General features: G+C 43.2%; 1 protein-coding gene and 1 pseudogene across 3 annotated transcripts in view; one reads left to right on the top strand and one right to left on the bottom strand.

Annotated features, from left to right (window-relative positions):
• The first annotated feature begins 877 nt into the window (after positions 1–877).
• Positions 878–20,680, top strand: part of USP28 (ubiquitin specific peptidase 28) — a 66,770-nt gene continuing 46,967 nt past the window's right edge. For all 3 annotated transcript variants that reach the window (XM_054724620.1, XM_054724621.1, XM_054724622.1), the window contains exons 1-4: positions 878–1,027; positions 15,382–15,459; positions 16,225–16,357; positions 19,667–19,772. In XM_054724620.1, coding sequence (XP_054580595.1) covers positions 971–1,027; positions 15,382–15,459; positions 16,225–16,357; positions 19,667–19,772 — 374 coding nt within the window. In that variant the 5' untranslated portion in view covers positions 878–970. The remainder of the gene's footprint in view (positions 1,028–15,381; positions 15,460–16,224; positions 16,358–19,666; positions 19,773–20,680) is intronic.
• LOC129151102 (60S ribosomal protein L36-like) lies at positions 2,298–8,754 on the bottom strand (annotated as a pseudogene).

Below are 20,680 nucleotides of genomic sequence, written 5' to 3' on the forward strand. Positions count from 1 at the left end.
TACATATTTAGACTAAGACTTTAGAGTAACAAGATGGGTGGGAGGGACTGTGGTTGGAACTAGCGCTCCTGGGAGCAGTTCTCCAGCTCGGCCATCCAGAGAACCCTGCAGAAAGAACGATGCTTACCTCAGGCTCTCTGGCTGCAAATGCCTCTCTCCTTAACTTCTTCCCCTCGGTTAAGTTCCTCTCCATCCCGGCAGCAGTGCAGCGTGTGCACGTGGCTGGCCGGGTGTGTAGGCACTGAGTTGCAACCCCTTCTCTCACCCGGCTCCATCCTTTTTGGTGACAAAGCACCTAGTGGCTCCTGTGCATACTGCCCATGCCCGTGCCCATGTCAGTGTTGGGCACCACGCTGGGCACCAGTGAACAGAGGGTTGGTTAAGTTTAGGAAGGCCGCTCATTCAACTTGTCTCTCCTTTTTTAAAAGATGATTAATAATTTTTCGTGTCGCTGGACTTAGGAATGGCTACGTGACCAGATGGGAAACCCTTTATTGACGCTGTCCCTAGACAGGGTCCCAAATTGGGGAGCAGCTTTTTAACTCCTCGGAGGGGAAGGCTGAGCGGGTGGTGGGTCCCAGAAATGAGCATATTTTGGAAGCAGAGAACGGAGAAGGAGAGCGGGACGCGGATGCCCTCGCCCGAAAACCGTGTCCTGGGCACCCCCGCCAAGAACGTAACCTCTCTGACAGCCGACTCTGACCGCTAGCTGTGGGCGGGGCTGGGGTCACGTGGCCGACGCCGGGGTCAAGCCGGCTGTGCGCGGGCACGCAGAGCGCCCCGGCGCGCGCTCGGGCGGAGGCGGAGGCGGGGCCGGAGCCGGGTGATGGGCGGGGCGGTGGCGGGCGTGTGGGCGGAGCCTCCGGCGCGCGCTGGGGCCCAGGCGGTGGCGGTGGCCGGGTCTGCGCCTCCTCCTCCTCCTGCGAGGCAGCGCCGGCGGCGGCGGTGGCGGGAGGCCGGTGACCCGGCCATGACTGCGGAGCTGGAGCAGGACGACGCGGCCGGAGCAGGCGATGGCCGCGGCTCGGTGGGCTACGTGGCGGCGAGGGGAGCCGGGCGCCGGCGAGGCGGGCTCGGGGTCGGAGAGAGGAGGGGTGGGGGGCTCGGGCGGGAGCGGCGCGGGCGGCGGCCTGCGGGCTGGGCGCGGGGCAGGGGCTGCGAGGGGCCCCCGCGGGCCGTGGGCGTGGGCGTGGGCGAGCGCGGGGAAGGGGCTCGGGAGGAGGCTGGAGTCTTTTCTGGGCTCGGGGTTCCGTCGCGGAACGAGGGGCATTAGATGTTTTGGGAAACGAAGCGTGAAGGCGGGCGCGGGGTTGTCTGCACCGCGGTCTCCGGGGAGAGCGCCCCGGGCCGCGACCGGGGCAGAGGAACTTCCAGCGGCGGCGTTGGTGGTCTTTGCACTTTGTTTCTGTTTTAAAGTCTGCTTTGTGGCGGGGCGGCCTTCGAGAGTCTCACCCGGGAGAAGTTAACTGGAAGCCGGCGTCTGTCGGCACCGGGGAGAGGCCGGGTCCTGGCGACCCCCCCCCCCCCCCCCCGCGCCCTCGCCGCCAGCCACGCTTCTCGGAGCCGCCTCCCTCCCGGCAGCGGCCGCCGGGGCAGCGTTCGTCGCCGGGTCTGGAGGAGGGGGCATCGCGCCGAGCCGGAGGCATGCGGGTGGCGTGCTCCAGTTCCGGTGCCTGAGAAGATCCCAGGCAGCACCGGGCTCCTGGGCTCAGCTGGCGAGAGGCAGAGAACGCTGGTTTGGGAGAGAACCCAGAGGCTGACGTTGGTGTGCAGAAACTTGAAAGTGGGCAATCGGAGAATGGCTTCTAATGTGACTTTGGAATGTTAAAACCTCACGCTTCCTCATCGCCCCCCCCACAACAAGGCAAAATGGGAAACTTGTGCCGAGTGTTCAGATGCGAGTTTGGAAGTGAGGAATTTCATAAAATATTTACAACGCAGAGCTGTCAGGTGCCTCCACGCGAGAAGCCTTTGATACCTTTTTACTCTTTTCGTGCACTCGGGGGGCCAGTGGCGTAGAAGGTGGACGCACTTCCTCTTAAAACTTCTGGAGTAAGAGATACCTCCGCGCCCTGGGCTTCGAAATGGAAGGATGCTGCTTTCTAATGGAAATAGCATTGTCAGGTGTTCCCCAGTGCCTGCCGGCCCCCGAGTCAGGATTTTCTCTGCTTTCGGAGATCAGTTCTCATCGCTTTTAGGGCAGTGACTGAAAACAGGTGGGGGGGGGGGGGGAAACCATCTTAGTTTTGAGACAGTGGCGTTGATTTAGAGAAGAGACTATTTTAAGGGAGAGCAAGTCATTTACATTTCTCAGGACTCTTTTTTAGTTGAGACCACGTGCCTGTTAAATCATCGGCATCTTCATTCCCCTTTGCCACAGTTCGAGAAGTGACCACCACCTCATCGCTGTCTATTTGAGACTGTTGCCTGTGAGGTGTTTGATGAGCACTTGTTCGTAAGTCATCGCTATTTTTGGAGAGCTTGGGAATCCGGTGGCTGTGGTTGGCTGGAGTACCCTGGCTCCTGGCGGCCCGCACAGTGATGACATTAACTGTTCTTCCCTGTGTTCCGCCCCATGCAGGCAGATGATAAGCTTGGTATGCTCGAGAATGTTTGCCCTTTTTGCTTTTGTTCTTTTGTTGATGACGTAAAATGCTTGACGTCAGCAGGCTAGGTTGACGGAATCTTATATGGGGATCTTATATCCTCATCTTGATAAGTTTCATGTTAGAATGGACTTCATTTTGAATTCTCCGTAGCATTCTACATTTCCCTTTGGAGAATCTTTAGTTGTTCTCGTGGAGAAGAGCTTTCCTCCACAGACACTGAGAAGCTACTTAAACCCTAGTGCTTCCCATCCCTTGTTGGTCGGTTGTCCATGGGACAGACGGAACCCTCCTTAACCTCCCAAGAATTTTAGTAAGGGGAAAGTGTAGTACTCTTGAAATAGGTTTTCAGTACCTACTTTTCAAACCTGAAAGAGAACACTGTGATAATTCTAAATCCTCCACACTGCAGAATGTTATTTGAGTATCTAAACATTGAGATTCTAAAGGGATTACTTATAGATTCTGTATTTTAATCAGTTCTTGACTTAGATAAAAACCCAGCAGCAACAGTCACTGTTATTGTAGGATGAACAACTTGAAGTCAGGTTGATTCTTATAAACCTGTCATCGTTGGCGGCTGTACTGGGGTTCATCACACATTCTCTGTGCCAACTGGAGTTCTGTGAAAACCTGCCAGCTGCAGTGAAAATTTAACTTCTTGTTTTCCCTGGGTTTATTGGCTTTTCGTTCCCTTTTACCTTGTCTCATTCATTGTGATTTTTGGAGCATCAGTAAATGAGTGCTTGGTTGGCTTCTACAACTCTCATGCCTCCTCAGCTACAAAGTTTCTGCTTACACAATGAGTATAGTATTTATAAAGCACATCAACAAATAGTGCCTCAGATCTTTCCACGTGTTTTGTTTCATCAGAGAAATTTAAAGCAATAGCCAAGTGAAGCAGATATTTTTCAAGGAAAATAATGATGTTGATAATAGTAGTTAACGTTGAGCATGTACTGTGTACCAGACCTTGTGCTCAGAACTTACCATGTATTATTTCAGTACTTATGACTACTCTAGGAAGTTTTCTTATGAAAAGGCTTATACTTGTTAAATAATTTGCTCAAGGTTACCCAGCTGGTAAGTGGTACAGCCAGAATTGAACCCGGGCAGTTCCGACTACCAAGAGCCAAAGATATTCCTGATTCTACTTATTGGTTGTTGGACCCACTGTCTTGGGTCAGAACCTTTCTATTACTCTCTAGAACTTTTCTGGTATTTTAAACTTTCAATCCTCCTTGCACTCTTTCTAAACAGATAACCTTTTTTTCCTACTTGATTGAGCTTGCTGACATCTAAAGAGAGCTCATTGTCTCATGGTTTGGTGTTTTCCCCACTCCCTCTTCAATGTCTCTTTTCTCAGCGGAAGAGGTACCCATTCCTTCTTCCTTCATTTGTTAGAGATGAATCTAGATCACTGGTGTCCAGAGACCTTTTTGATTGTGACTATTGGATGAGGAGGATGCTGGCATCCAGTGGGTGACAGCCAGGAATGCTGCTAAACATCCAACAATGTACAGGGATAACCCCCTAACACAGACTTGTCTGGCCCCAAATGTCAGTAACACTGAGCTTGAGAAACCCTGATCTAGATGCTGTCTCTCCCTACTGTCCCAAATCATCTCACATCTCCTTTATCCTAGCCCAGTGATGGCGAACCTATGACACGCGTGTCAGCACTGACACGCGTAGCCATTTCTGATGACACGTGGCCGCTGAGGTGGCCGCATGCCGAGGATGAAACATTTGCTGCTCCTGAGGATGAGACATTTGCGAAATAATGTTTTTTCCTCAAAGTGACACACTACCCGAGTTATGCTCAGTTTTTTGGCGAAGTTTGACACACCAAGCTCAAAAGGTTGCCCATCACTGTCCTAGCCTAATCCCTTTACTGTTATCTTCTCCCTTTAGACTCAAAATATGGTCCGTGGACCAGCAGCATTTGTATCACCCAAGTGTCTGTTAGAAATGCAGCAATGAGGATGTGCTGGAGCCAGCGTTTACTGCGTCTCCACCTGATTGTATACATCTCTTCCCAACGCTGCTTGGTGACCTCCTGTTGGTAGCTTGAAATTGTCACAGTGGGAGTATTGTTACCAAGGAGATAAGCAAGCTCTCTGAATCATCACACCACTGTTTGGGCCTCCACCCTAGACCTCCGGAATCAGAAACTACCTTTTGACAAGATTCCTGGGTGATAAACTTGGGGAAGCTCTGTCCTACTCCACAATCCCACGGTCCATTCGGCTATGAATACACATCCCCAATCCTCAAATAAAATAAGAGCAACAAAATTCTCTTCTGCCCTGTCCAGCTATTGCCTTGTTTACCTCCTTTCGTTTATTTTAGTTACTTTTTGAACAGGTTTTAAATCCCCTGTTTCTTTTTTAAAGTGTTTTTCCAATTACAGTGTAATAGCTCTTGGCTGATAGGAGGCACAGCCCTGAGGCTGAGGCAAATTGGTTGCCAGATTCCACTGTGAGGTAGCAGCAACAGGTTGTGCAAAAGCCCTGTTAGGATTGGGCTGTGGGGACCAGTCTAGGCTCCAGCAAGAAGAGGGTGATTGCCCATAGGCCTGCAGAGAGGCCTGCAGCAGAAGGTTAGATTGTAGGACAATGTGTAGTTACGTTATCAGCGTGCCCCAGGCTGCCCAACCAGAGCCTTGGCAGTAGTAGGCTTTTAGTATTTGTCATTAGCAAATGAAACAGACCTGTCGGAAGTAACCAGCCACTGACCACCTTCTGGTCAAATCAGTGGTCTTTCAGTAGTGATTCCTATTTCCATTTTCCTTTAGTTATTCAAGTACCCCTGGAGTCCCATTCTCATGCTTTCATTTGCAATGATTCCTTATTGCCACTTGTTTGTTGATACTTATTTTGGCATTTGATTTTACGGCTGCCCTACTTCCTGAGCTCTCCTCCTTTGGCCCTGTATGTTCTTTCATCTTTCTTCTCTGCTATGGGCTAACCTGTTTGCTTTCTTGGCTGTTACTGTCCTTTTATTAACTGCTTCCCTGTCTGCATTTGTACTCTCTACCCCTCTTTTTGGAAATGCTTGTTGAACATTTACACTTGTATGTCAGCTTCCTTAGCCAATAACTATTTGCTGCATAGCTACTTTCCCACACTTAATGTAATAGGCCAGGGGATATATACTTGTAGTAATAGCATCGGCCATTTGCCAGTTACTGCCTTAAGCACTTTCTGTACATTTCTAATATTTACAAAAACCCTTCAAGGTATGAATTATTGTACCTTATTACTGATGAGGAAACTCAAATTCAAATATTAATATAGCTAATGAGGGCCTAATATGAGATTTTAAGCTGAAGTCTGTTTGCCTCCTTATTGCATATAAAAATGTGGCTTACTCTTACTCAAGATTAAATTCTAAGTAGCAGAGCTGGGACTTAAAGCCATTGACTTCCCCCACTGCCATTCGTGCCTTTCTAAAGCCAAGCTTTCTGACCGCCACTTGACAATTTATGAAGCACTTCAACATATGTTGTCATTGAACCTATATAGCAACCCCATGAAGTAAAAGTTAGTGTGACTGGGAAGAAGAATTTGCAAAGAGACACAGCTAATACTTAAAACCAAAACCCACAGCACAGGTAATTTTCTCCTAGGATATCAGTATTTTCCCTACAACCTTTGGATGGGCAGGTCACAAAATTTTACATTTACATATCATTTAAATTTTATTAACAATTCCTGTATGTGTTATTTAATTTGATAGTCACACCAGGTCTGTTAAAGCTAATGCTGTATTTTATTTTACAGATGTGGACATTTGATGCTTAGAAAAATTGAGAGTTGCTCAGAGGCTAGTGTGTGCTGGAATCTGTGGAAGCTGGACTACATAGTGCTATTTCTAAATAAAAGGGGAGGGCGAAGTACTGGACATACGAAGATCTGTGTGAATAGGTGCTAGCAACATGCTACGTGATGGCTGGTAGTCAGTTTAAATTTGTGATGTCCTAAACCAGTGGTCTGCAAACTGCGGCTCGCGAGCCACATGCAGCTCTTTGGCCCCTTGAGTGTGGCTCTTCCACAAAATACCACGTGTGGGCGTGCACGTACAGTGCGATTGAAACTTCGTGGCCCATACACAGAAGTCGGTTTTCGGCTCTCAAAAGAAATTTCAATCGTTGTACTGCTGATATTTGGCTCTGTTGACTAATGAGTTTGCCGACCACTGTCCTAAACAAATATTTTCTTTTTTCAACATTACTGCCCAAGTTAGTACTTTCCTAGTGTTCTTTTTCTTTTTTGGTGTGTGTGTGTGTAGCATGTGCATGTGCATGAGCAAACAAATCTCTCGATTTTTATTCAGTTGAGGTGAAATACATATAAAATTAACTGAAATGTGTAAGTCAGTGACATTTAGTATATTCACAATATTGTGCAGCACCACTTCTATTTAGTTCCAACATATTTTCATCACCCCAAAAGAAAACCCATATTCACTAAGTAGTCACTCCCCATTCTCCAGCCCCTGGCAGTGCCAATCTGCTTTCTGTTTCTGCTTTAACCTGTTCTGGATATTTCATATAAATGGGATCCTACAATATGTGACCTTTTGTGTCTGGCAGTTTTTACTTAGTATAATGTTTTTGAGATTCATCTAAGTTATAGCATCTATCAGTACTTCATTTCTTTTAATGACTGAGTAATACTCTACTCTGTGTACTCTACTTTATCCAGTTTTCCATTGGTGGACATTTCCAACCTTTTGGCTGTTACGAATAGTGCTGCTGTGAACATTCCTGTATAAGTTTTTGAGTATCTGTTTCCAATTCTTTTGGTATATACCTAGACACAAAATTGCTGGGTCATTTAGTAACTTTATGTTTAACTTTTTGCCCCAGGAATTGCCAAACTATTTTCCACAGCAGCTGTACCATTTTATATTCCCACCAGAATGCACAAGGGTTCTAGTTTCTCCACATTCTCACCCAATACTTGTTTTTTATTTTTGTTCTTTGTTTGTTTGTCTTATAATGGCCATTCTCATGTGTGTGAAGTGGTATCTCATTTGTGTTTTTTTTTAATCCTCACTCAATATACTTTTCCATTGACCTTTAGAGAGAGAGTGGAACGGAGAGAGGAGTGGAGGGAGGGAAGGAGGAGAGAGAGAAACATTGATGTGAGAGAAACACGTCGACTGGTTGCCTTCCCCACGTGCCCTGACAGACCCGACTGGGCTGGATATTGAACCTACAACTGAGGTACCTGCACTTGACTGGGAATTGAACCTGCGATCCTTCTGTGTGTGGGCCTCTGCTCTAAGCACTGAGTCAGACTGGCCAGGGCTCATTGTAGTTTTTATTTGCATTTTCCTAGTGGCTAATAATGTTGTTAAGTATCTTTTCATATGCTAATTGGCCATTTGTATATCTTCTTTGGAAAAATGTCTATTCAAATCCTTTGCCCATTTTTTTTTCTGGCATACACGAACTTACTGAATTACGATTAAAAACCATTGTCAGTACTGCCTGTCTGTTGCTTCTTTCTGTGCCACCACCATGCCTCACATCACTGTGCTCCAGGAGGGAGTCTCAACCAGATAATGGACCAGATGCCACCCCTATTCCCAATGCCACCTAGGAAGCCCAGGTTTCTGAACAAGTTTTATTACACACATAGGGGATGGGATGCAGACCTTCTTAGCTGCTGCATTCCTCATGGATGAAAGGACATTCTTCAGTTCCTCTCTCTTCCTCTTGGTGTGAATATGTGTCTGCATCCTCTTCTTTTGTTGTTGTTGTTAATCCTCACTGGAGGATATTTTTCCAGTGATTTTTAGAGAGAGTAGAAGAGAGGGAGGGAGATGGGAGAGAGACAGAGAGAGAAACATTGATGTGAGGGAATCACATTGATTGGTTGCCTTGTGTATGTGCCCCGCTGAACAACACTGGGCAGGGCCATCCCCTTTTCTTGATGAACTTCAGGACCCGCTTGTATCTCCGTGGCACGCTGCTCATAGCGGGCAAAGCCACACACCTCTCGGATCATGTTCCACATGCACTTTGTGTGCTTGGTGAGGCACCTGCAGCGGTGGCTGAGCCTCAGCTTGCTCATGTTCTTGGTCACTTGTTGCCCTTGTTGAGGCCAACAGCCCTGGGGTAGTAGGGCAGAGCCATGGCTGCTGCTTCTCAGTGGCTGCTGCGCCAGAAAAGCAGTCCTTTGCCAATTTTGTATTGGGTTGGTTTGTTCTTGGTTGTTGGAATTATGAGAGTTGGTTTTTTTTTTAATATATATATGTATATGTATATGTATGTATATATATTTATTGATTTTTTTACAGAGAGGAAGGGAGAGGGATAGAGAGTTAGAAACATCGATGAGAGAGAACCATCGATCAGCCGCCTCCTGCACACCCCCTACTGGGGATGTGCCCGCAACCACGGTACATGCGCTTGATCAGATTCGAACCTGGGACCCTTGAGTCTACAGGCTGACGCTCTATCCACTGAGCCAAAGTGGTCAGGGCTATGAGAGCTTTTTTTAATATAATCTGGGTACTAGACCATTTCTGGAAAGATATATCAGAAACTATTAGTAATGGTTACTCCTGGTAAATGGGAATGGGATGAAAAGAAGAGGTAAATTTTCTATTCATTTTATATCTTTTTATACTGTTGGAATTTCTTACTCAGTGCATTTGAAAAAAAGAGATGAGAAAATTTAAAAATAAACGACTAGTTCCTCTTTTTAAAAAATATTTTATTGGTTCCAGAGAGGAAGGGAGAGGAAAACATCAATGATGAATATCATTGGTCGGCTGCTTCCTGCATGCCCTCTACTGGGGATTGAGCTCCCAACCTGGGCATGTACCCTAACTGGAAATTGAACTGTGACCTCCTGGTTCATAAGTTAATGCTCAACCATTGAGCCACACCAGCTGGGCTCCTTTTTTTCTTTTAATTCCAACTTAAACCCCTCTCTACCATATGAGTGACTAAATTTTATTTTATTTTTTAATTTATCTTTACTGTTGAAAGTATTACAGATTTCCCCCTATTTATCCCCATTGACCCCTTCTAGCCTGCACCCATCCGCCACCCGAGGCCTAAATTTTAAAAGCTCTTAATGCTTCTGAAAAACTTTAAGCCAGTTAATGAACTGAAACAGTAATTTTCAAATGACTTTTTGCATCATTAACATAAGTTATCGATCGAGTACCCTGTTTCAGGGGATTTAGTTGGGTCCACAAAAAACTGCTATTTGTCATTTTTAGAGAGTCGTAGCCTTATGGCACTGTCAAACAAAGAATCTTAACTTTTGCTGAAGTGTTTTTAATTAAGAGGGTATATCAGGTCATTGGGAGCCAAAAAAGTAAATAAATAAAGGAAAAGAGGCCCGTCTTGGGGCATGGAGTGTAAACCAACCACAGCAGCATGGCTACGTGAGGACATGTCCATCATCCTGGAGCTTTGCAATGTTTTTATACATCCCTGGGGGTGGGGAGAGAAAGACCTAAGCCCTCCTGAAAGGATTTACATTAGCTCTAGACAAAGGGGATGGGAGAAGGTAAGAGGCTAGTTCTGGGATAGGTGTAACAGTCTGTAAGGAAGAAGTGTCCGCTCCTGTGGATTATAACCACCTGGAAGTTAATCCTACATTCCAGCAGATATACCGAATGTGAGCAGCCGTTAGTCAAAGCTGGTCCACAGCTATGAGCCGGCCACTGTCCTGTCTCCTTCTCTGTCCTCTGTGATTTTAATTTAGGTCATCTCAGAATTTTTTCTTGTTTGTATGTTAGCTTTCTGCTTTATCAGTAAATTGGACCAACATAGAGTTGTTGCTGGAAGAAAAATGGAAAAAGCACTGGGCTTTTGTGGACTGTTCTTGTTTTGTGGAAGTTGGAAAGATTAGTGCTAATCTCAGCATACATTAAGACCCTGTTGTCTAGACTGGATTTCTGGAGTTGTAACGCCTAAAATTATTATTTTGCTTTTCTTGGGTACTTAAGTTTTATTTTAAAATTAGAAAACCAGATCTTTAATTTTGGAGGAAATTTTATTAGGCACACCTTGGAAGTTCTTCGGAGTAAAGGAACATTTATCAATATGTACTTAGTTTTGTTTTTTGTGTTTTGTGTTTTTTTTTTAATTGATTTTAGAGAGAGAAAGAGAAACATCAAAGTGAGAAGCATCAATCAGGTACTTAATGGGGGATCGAATCCACCACCTTTTGGTATACGTGAGGATGCTCCAACCAATGGAACCTCTTAGTTTTAAGTGTAGAAATGTTTTTATAAGAATTGACAATTGAGTTCAGGAAATGCATGCATGAGAGTAATGAAATAGCATCCCTCCCTGCTCCTTGTCCCAATACTAAACTGGGCATTTTAAAGATAAAATTCTTAATTAGTGATCTCACAAATTTGCCTCATCTGAACAAAGAGTTTTAATTAGTTGCTGTAGGATTAGGCCAGTTATTGTTTATTACAACAACTTGATGCTTACTGTTTTTATTGTCTGAATAATCCTCCTTACTGCCTATTATGGGATGAGTTACTGTGTTGCTGTAAGCAGACCTCAGCCCTGAGGAGTGGACTGGGTTACACAGAACCACAAGTAGCCCAGGTCCAGAGCGGGAGCTCCTTCTTTCCAGTGCCTCTTTCTTCACTGCCTCTGGGCAGGAAAAGAGAGTACCTTTTTTTTTTTTTTTAATGTACCTTTATTGATTTCAGAGAGGAAGGGATAGGGAGAAAGAGAGAAACATCAGTGATGAGAAAGAATCATTGATCGGCTGCCTCCTGCACGATCGGGGATTGAGCCCACAACTTGGACATATCCCCTGACTAAGAATTTAACCGTAACCTCCTGGTTCATAGGTCGACGCTCAACCACTGAGCCACCTAGGCTGAGGCGAGAGTATTTTTTGTTTTACAAAAATAATGTGAATTCATCTAAGGAAATGCAAACCTGTTGACTCTTGCCAGTTATTTGACTTGATCACGACTGGAGCACAAGCTCTATCCTGTCTTGTTGGGTGTGTACTATATATAGCAGCATGGTAGTGGTGAAGTTAATATTTAAATCAGCTTCCTGTGCAGTCCCAGGAGAAACTATTAGTTAGTAATACAAGAGGGTCCTAGTGCTCTTGGTTGGAATCTATATTAATAATAGCCTAGGTCTGTGGTCGGCAAACTGCGGCTCGCGAGCCACATGCGGCTCTTTGGCCCCTTGAGTGTGGCTCTTCCACAAAATACCACGGCCTGGGCGAGTCTATTTTGAAGAAGTGGCGTTAAAAGAAGTTTAAGTTTAAAAAATTTGGCTCTCCAAAGAAATTTCAATCTTTGTACTGTTGATATTTGGCTCTGTTGACTAATGAGTTTGCCGACCACTGGCCTAGGTGGTCATCACGCCCTCACGCCATGATACCCTCATGCTGTCACAATCCCACAATCCATCACCAGGAGGCTGTGTGTGCAATGGGCACGCACGGGTTGGTGGGGACTTGACGCTGCGTGCGCGGCGTGGAAGTGGGGCCCAGCAGCTCACCGCCCAGCCAGGCCTGGGGGTCCCACTGCACAGAGGCAGGACCCCCGGCTCCAGCCTACCTCTTTGGGGCAATCCATTGAGGCGCCCCGGATGGGTGGGCAGGGCCTACCTCTTTGGGGCCATCAATCGCAGGGCTCCCGCACTGTGAGAGGGCACAGGCCAGGCTGGGGACACAACCCCCCCAAGTGCACAAATTTTGTGCACCTGGCCTCTAGTGTTACTATAAAATTAACATTTAATATATAGTACTTTTAGGATTTTAGTTGTGGCTACCATTTAAGAAATTAGGTTTAGCTGAATATTAAGATTGAGTCATGCACCCTGGCTGGTGTTTCACAGTGGTTAGAGCCTCGGCCCAGGCACCGAAGGGTCCTGGGTTTGATTCCTAATCAAGGGCATGCAACTGGGTTGCAGGTTCTATCCCTGGCCCCTGGTCGGGGTTTGTGTGGGAGGCAACCCATCAGTGTTTCTCTTTCTCTCTCTCTCCCCCTTCATCTTTCTGTAAAATCAATAAAACACTTAAAAAAAAGTTGAACCTAACCATTGACAGTAGGTTAACATTCCATGGTCAATCAAATGTAGGAGGTATTACTAGAAATAATATAAACACTTCAATTGAGTTTGTGAGGTAAGGGATGGTGTAGGAGAAAAGGTTGAGTAAGTAGAGCAGGGTAGAATCTTTGAAAACTAGCAAGATAGGAATTTAGATTTGAATTAACATGTATAACATTATTCTTAGAGCTGTACAAAATAATATTACAAAGTTGTCATCTCTGCCCAATAACTTTAAAAAAGGGAAATTAAGTCCGGTTGGTGTGGCTCAGCGGTTAAGGATTGATCCAGGAACCAAGAGGTCGCTAGTTCGATTCCCAGTCAGGGCACATGCCTGGTTTGCGGGCTTGATGCCCAGTGGGGGTGTGCAGAAGGCAGCCAATGGATGACTTCCTCTCTCATCGATGTTTCTATCTCTTTATTCCTCTTCCTTCCTCTCTAAAAATCAATAAAGATATATATATATATTTTTTTTAAAGGGGGGAAACTAAGAGTATTTTCCTTTCCTGGGTGTATTATTCTAGATGTATTGCTGTCCACTGCTACCTGTTACAAAGTGGGAAAGGGGAAAGGGACTTTAATCCATGGACAAATCTAATAATTAATAAATTATTTAATATTTGCATACCATGTTTCACTGATTGACATTGGCATTCTGAGTTAAATTAATTAATACATGTGAAGTGTTTAGAAGAACACCTGGCTAAAAGTAAGCAGCCTGTGTTACTACTTTTTGTTGGGATTATTTTCTGTGAATCCTAAGTGTCAGTTGATGTACAGAGTGATTTAAGGTGAAGATGTGATGTAGGTTTAATGCTCTATTCATTTCCCTCTCCCAGTTATTCCCCCTCTTTTTGGGGTATGTTGATTTTGATTCTTTGAAAACTGATTATGATTAAGATGTATAGATTCACATACCTTTACCCAATAAAATTAAATGGAATTAGAGTTAGTTTGGAGAAAGCTTTTTAATATTTTATTTTTCTAAAAATCACAGGCTTTGTGTTTTCAGCGTTTGCCAAGGCTAAATCTGCACACCTGCTAGTCTGAGAGTCTCTCCCAGTCCGCAGGCAGTGACTTCCTTTGACAAGACTCACGGCCTCAAAGACTGCTGGTCTCAGCAGGGTCGGTTCCATTTCTAGCCTATGACTGTGGCCTGGACTAGAACAGAAAGACTGACTACAGGGGTGTTGCATTTAGTTATTTCTAGTTGCATGATACTTAAATGTTGCCCTGGGCCCGCAGCTGTTGAGGAACATAGGATACTGTTTCTGTTACAGCGGCAGTGAATGGGCAGTGCCTCTTGACGTATTACTAGCTGAAAGACAGCCAGTGGTGAAGCAGTGAGTACTGAGGCCTGCCTTAATTCTGGGATAACCTTAGGAATGGTATAAATTAGATTTCTTCTTACTGGATTAAATTTGAACTATTTTGTTTTCAATATTCATCTAAATGATCATTGTCTTCAGTGGGACAGTCAGTTGTTTAAATTGAGCTTACTTGTAAATAGTTGTTTTGTTAACTTTTGTCTGTGTAAAACAGGACAGAATGTTCCCGCAAAGATGTTAAGGCTGAAAAGGGGTTATAAACTGATCTTGAGGTAGCCAGTAGTTACCACAAGATAGGTTTTTCCATGATTCAGATCAGTGAAGAGAAAAACGTTTCATAGTGTAGTCCTCCTGAAATTTTATTTGTAATTCAGAAAGTTCTAGCTTTATACTTCATTTAAGCAATTAAACCTGAAGTTTTAAATATGATGTTGGTGATATCATTTGTTAATCACATGGTTAGAAACATTGTCAGTAAAAAAAAAAAATGACACATACAAATGGCATGTGCAGTGAAGCTTAAAATAGCACATCTTCACATCACTGCAGATTCCCTGCACTCCGTGTATGACCTCCTTACTTTATGTACTGCTCACAGAAAGAAAAACCAGAGGCACTTTAAGCATCCCTTAAGGCTAGAATATTACATTTAAATGTTTTATATTCTTCCAGTTTTACTGTTTACTCATATTTCTTCTGCAGTTATTTTCTACGAGTAAGCTTTTAAGAGAGTAATAGATTTGGCATTTTAGAATGTGTCTTGACAGTGTTGGCGCTGGGGACACTTTTTCCTTCTTTAGTTCTTCTGGCTGATTGAATAATTCAGACAACATACAGCAGATTAACAGGAGAAGATCAAATTTTAATACGTGTACACAGAATATTCACATAGGCATAAACATTCCAAAGACTGAGGCAAAATGAGGCAGATATGCCAGTTTGGAGAAGAAAGGAAAAGAGTCTGGGATTCCTAAGGGGAGATAGGCGATTCACAGGTAGAGGAAAAAGTAGCAAGCAAATTCTTGCTAGGTGACTCAGAAACAATGGGTTGCAGCATTTCATTCACATGTGCTAAAGCGAGTATGGTGATTATACTCAGGTTCCCTTCCTGAAGCCGAGTTTTCACCTGAATCTCTTTGTGGGGGGAAAGGGGAAGATAACTTTTCCTGTTTTGTTAGGCTGTAATTATTTTCAGCTCAAAGTAACTTGCATGGCAGCCGGGCACATTCTGAGAGACTAGACCCCACAACAGTCAATACCTTGTTGCTTGGAGGAAAGTCTCTGGTCTGTTAAGATGCTTATACTCTTTAAATGTATCCAGGTTTACTTTCTGACTGACATTTGTCTGCTGTTTTGTTTGTTTATTTCTCAAACATAGAGCTGCCAAATGCTGTTAAATCAGCTGAGAGAAATCACGGGCATTCAGGACCCTTCCTTCCTTCAAGAAGCTCTGAAGGTCAGTTTCAAGGCTTCTCTTCGTCAACAGGCTTTAAAACAGTTGTCCATATTGTAGTTATGTCAATTCAAGCTAGTTTAATGCCTAAATGAAAGTGCATGTAGGGACAGAGCTCTGCAGGTCAAATAACCCAGTATCTTCAGCATGTAAATGGACGGAGGAGACTGGCAGTGCAGGAAACCCTACAGGGTAAAAGAGGTCTATGAACATATCAACCGATGGCACAGTATAAACTTTGTATGGGTCCTGACTCAAACAAACTAAAAGATATTTGAGTCAGGGAACTTTGAAGTAATTTACTTAAAAACTTGTTACTTACTCTTAAGGGTAAAATTTACTTAAAAACTTGTTACTTACTCTTATATTTTTTAAAAGATACATTCTGAAATGTTGACTGATGAACTGATACGATGCTTAAGATTTGCTTCAAAGTATCTGGGAGAGAGTAGGCAGAATAGATGACTACCTTGGTACATGGGTTCAATTATACATTCCCTCTACTATTGTAAATGTTACAAAGTTTTCCTAATAAAATATTAGAAACAATTATAAGTATGGTCACCACTACAGAATATGTTTTAACCACAGTGCCTTACTATCCTCCACCATATCCCACCCCCCTCACCCTCCACCCCCAGACTTATGCCTAGACTTACTCCGTATGTCTCCAGGCAGTAAGGAGTTATAACCAAGCAAGAAATTAACGCACTACTTATTTTAAATGCTGTGATGCTTTACTTGTGAAGTTTTTTCCCCTCTCCTTAGGCCAGTAATGGTGACATCACTCTGGCAGTCAGTCTTCTCACAGATGAAAGAGGGAAGGAGCCCAGTCAAGACACTGTTGCTACAGAACCATCTGAAGTAGAGCTGAGTGCTGCCAACAAAGAAGCATTAGCAAGTAAGTACATCCTGTCGTAGTCCTGCTCGAACTTGCAAAAAATAACAAATGAGTGTGTGTGACTTTTCTATCCGCCACATCAGCCCTTTGGAAATAATGGTAATGATAACTGATGATTAAACCGTTACCATGTGCCGGGCACAATTGTAAGCACTTTTGTGGCTTCATTCATTCACACTTATTTAATGAGCTCCTGCTATGTGCCAAGCCCTCTTTCAGGCACTGATGAACAAAATAAACAAGATGAACAAAATTAATAAGAATCCCTGCCTTCATGTTGCTTCCTTTTTCAAGGGGAGATGAGCAAACAGATTATATAGAATACCAGAACATGCCAAGTACCATAGAGAGAAAGTAAAGGATGGAGTGAAAAGAGTTTTGAGGATTAGATTTGAAATAGGATGAGCCTTTTGAGAAGGGGTGAGTAAGTCAAGTGAGGCCTTGGGGTGGGAATATACATTAGTTTGCTTAAGGAGCAGCAGGGAGGCCAGAGCTGAGGCTTAGTGAGTGAGGAGGGCAATACGAGATGAGGCTGTAGAGAGAACAGGAGGCAGATCAATGCATAACCTGCGTAAGTGCTTGGCTTTCCTCTGAGTTAGATGGCAGCCATTGGAGAATCTAGAGCCGAGGAGCGATGTAAACTGTTCCCATTTTCTAAGGTCACTCTGACTGCTCTGTTGGGGAGTGGGTAATGAGCATGGGTCGGTGCAGGGAGCCCAGGACCAGTGAGGAGGCTATTGCAGATGCTGTTGGGTGAACTGGGATGTAGAGGTTAAGGAGTGAGAAGTGCTTGCTATGTGGGCTTTGCTTACTGAGGAGACAAGGGGTGTGTGAGCGGAGTTAAAGGTGACTCCAGGGTTTTTTTCCTAAGCAGCTGAAATGATGGAGTTGCACTTATCCAACATACGAATAACTGTAGATGGAGCAGATTTGGGGTGTAAGATGAAGTGATCGGTTTGGGAATATTAATTTTGGATGCCTGTTAGACATTCAGGTGGAGTGTCAAAAAGGCAGTGGAATCCAGCCCATGTGGCTCAGTGGTTGAGTATTGATCTTTGAACCAGGAGGTCACAGTTTGATTCCTAGTCAGAGCACATGTCCGGGTTGTGGGCTTGATCCCCAATAGGGGGCATTCAGGAGGCATTCAATTGATGATTCTCTCTCATTGTTGTTGTTTGTATCTCTCTCTCTCTCTCCTTGAAATCAATAAAAATAGATATATAAAAAAAAGAGGCAGTGGAGACCCACATGTGTAGTTCAGGGGAGAGATCCACTGGAGATAGATAGAACTTGGAATCATAAACCTGTAAATGGTATGTAAAGTTATGGGACTGGATGAACTCTTCAAGGGAGTCGGTATAGAAAAGAGAAAAGGTTCAGTGACTAAACAAGCCGGCACTCCCAGTGAAGGGACGTCTGGGGAGATCAGGAGTGTCCAGGGAGGTCAGAGGAAGACCAAGAGAACCAGGAGAGTGGTACTGTGGAAGCCAAGGAGGCTCCAAGGGAAAGGAACCATCAGTGGGTCAGATGGTGTTAATGGATATTTGGTCTATTTGTCATTTTGAACTATTCTGAATAATGCTGGTATGAATATTCTTGTGTGTGTGTGAGTGTGTGTATATATATAGGTCACTATGTGCACCAAAGACACACACACACACACACACACACACACATACACACATACATACACACATATATATGTCTTTGGTGCACATAGTGATCTTTTTAAATCAATATTTTGGGAGACTCATCCATGATGAAAGTTATAACTGTAGTTCACTTATTTTCACTGGTGTGTAGTATTTCATGGTCTGAATATACTACAGTTTATGTATTTATTGACTTTAGGATTTGTTCACATTTTTTTGCTATTATAAGCAAGGCTGCTGTGAGCTATTTTGATTCATGTAATATGTTCATGGCTAATGATGTTGAGCATCTTTTCATGTGTTATTGGCCATTTGTATGTCTTCTTCAAAAAAATGTCTATCCAAATTCTTTGCCGATTTAAAAAATTGGGCTATTTGTTTTTTTCATTATTGTCTGTATATAGGTATCTTACTGGGTACATGATTTGCAAAAATTTTCTCTTGTTTTGTGTGTTGTCCTTTCGCATTCTTGATGGTGTCCTCTGAAGCCCAAGGTTTGTGGGTTTTTAAAAATTTTGATGTCAAATTTATCTAGTTTTTTCTTTGGTTGTTTGTGCTTTGGATGTCATCTCTAAGATGCCATTGTTTAATCCAGTATCACAAAGAATTACAGTGTTTTCTTCTAACAGTTTAACAATTTTAGCTGTTATCATGTGGTCACAAGGTCATTTTTTTAAATGGTGTGAAGTAGGGGTTTAAAGTCATTCTTTTGTGTGTAAATATCCAGTTGTTCCAGTACCATTCATTAAAAATATAGTCTTTCTCTACTGAATTGTCTTCGTACCTGTGATGAAAAGCAGTTGACCATAAATACGAGGTTTGTTTCTGTTCCACTGAAGTCTGTTCCCTTGATCTGTGTGTTTGTCTTTATGCCAGTAGCTCACAATCTTGATTACTACAGTTTTGTGTGTTTTTTTCTTTTTAAATTAAATGTTCTTCATTGTTCATGTATAGAAATTTACTTAACTTTTGTACATTGATCTTTTGTCCAGCCACATTTTATTAATTGTAACTATTGTCTATAGATTATTTTGGGTTTCTCTTGTAGGTGATCGTTATCTATGAGTTATGACAGCTTTCTTATTTTCCAATTCTCATATTTTTTAAAAATTTATTTTTTCTTTTCTTATTGCACTGACCGGAATTTTCAGAACCATAGTGAACAAAAGCCTTGATAGTGGACATCTTTGTCTTAGTCTTGGTTTTAAAGGAAATGTGTTTGACATTTCACCATTAAGTACAAAATGTGCTGTGGGCTTTTCATGGATACTCTTTCTCAGCCTAAGAATATTCTCTTTCTAGTTAGTTTAGAGTTTTTATGCTTGAATGGAGGTTTAATATTATCAACTACTCTTTCTGTATCTATTGAGATTATCATTTTCTTCCTTGAAATGTTAAGATAATGTATTTTACTGGTCTCTTTTCTAATGTTAACTCAATGTTTCCTATGAACTCAACTTGGTCATAATATAGAATCTTTTTTTGTACATTAGCAGGATTCTGTTTGCTAATGTTTCGTTTAGGTTTTTTGCATTGGTAAACGTGTGAGTTTGAGTATATCTAGGTTTGTTAATGCTTTTACTTTTTTTCCTGCAATACACACAGAAGGGCAGTGTTTCCTGCATGTAGACTAATTGAAGTTCAATGTATCTTGCAGAAGTAATAGACCTTACTCATGAGAATAAAGATGATCTTCAGGCTGCCATTGCTTTGAGTCTACTGGAGTCCCCCAAAGTTCAAACTGATGGAAGAGATCTTAACAGGTAATTGATTTAATTTATAATCTTTGCTCCCTACATTAGGTCAAAGGCAACAGCTTTGTGAGTGCCACTCAAGAACTATTCTTCCAGGCTCCTTTAATTGCATCTGAATGAAATTTTTTTAAGGAAAATTTACTAAATTTAGCTTACTTACTCTGGTTCACTTTTGAAAAGCCAAATATGATAAGTGTCTTATTGCAGCCTGTGGTCTTTGGGTAGAAGCCTGCAGGTTATGTAGTTCATAATTGCTAATTCATGGGTCGGGGGCGGGGGGGGGGGCATTCTAGTGCAAGTATCCAATAAATATGAATGCCCTTTATAATCGTTGAGCCTTTGTAAAATTTGAGGGTTATGTTGAGTTTTAAAAATGAAATAATGATTCAACTACCCTGTCTCAGAAGTGAACAGGGAATATAGTATTTGAATTGGTACTAATTTGGTGACTGGCTGGAATTGTTCACAAATATCCAGTTCCAGTAGTGGCCTGTCAGTTTCCAGATATGTTTATTCCCTTGTACTGTCGAGTTGTTTCTTTCAGGGAAACACAGGTCCATGGTTTGGGTACTAGACAGTTAGGAGGCTCTTATTTTTTAAAAATACATTTTTATTCATTTCAGAGAGGAAAAGAGAGGGAGAGAGAGATAGAAACATCAGTGATGAGATGAAATCATTGATTGGCTGCCTCCTGCACGTCCCACACTGGGGATTGAACCTGCAACCTGGGTATGTGCCCTGACCTGATTCATAGGTGGATGCTCAACCACTGAGCCATGCCGGCCAGGTCGGAGGCTCTTACTGGTGTCTTATAGTAGGGTGTCTCTCTTGCCTCTTTCAATGACATGGTCTGAGAGAGGGCACTGTTGGTAAAATCTAAAACTTTTCCTATGCTACCATAAATAGTCTTAAGTCTC

The sequence above is a fragment of the Eptesicus fuscus genome, chromosome 13 (assembly GCF_027574615.1).
Source record: "Eptesicus fuscus isolate TK198812 chromosome 13, DD_ASM_mEF_20220401, whole genome shotgun sequence".
NCBI lineage: Eukaryota > Metazoa > Chordata > Mammalia > Chiroptera > Vespertilionidae > Eptesicus > Eptesicus fuscus.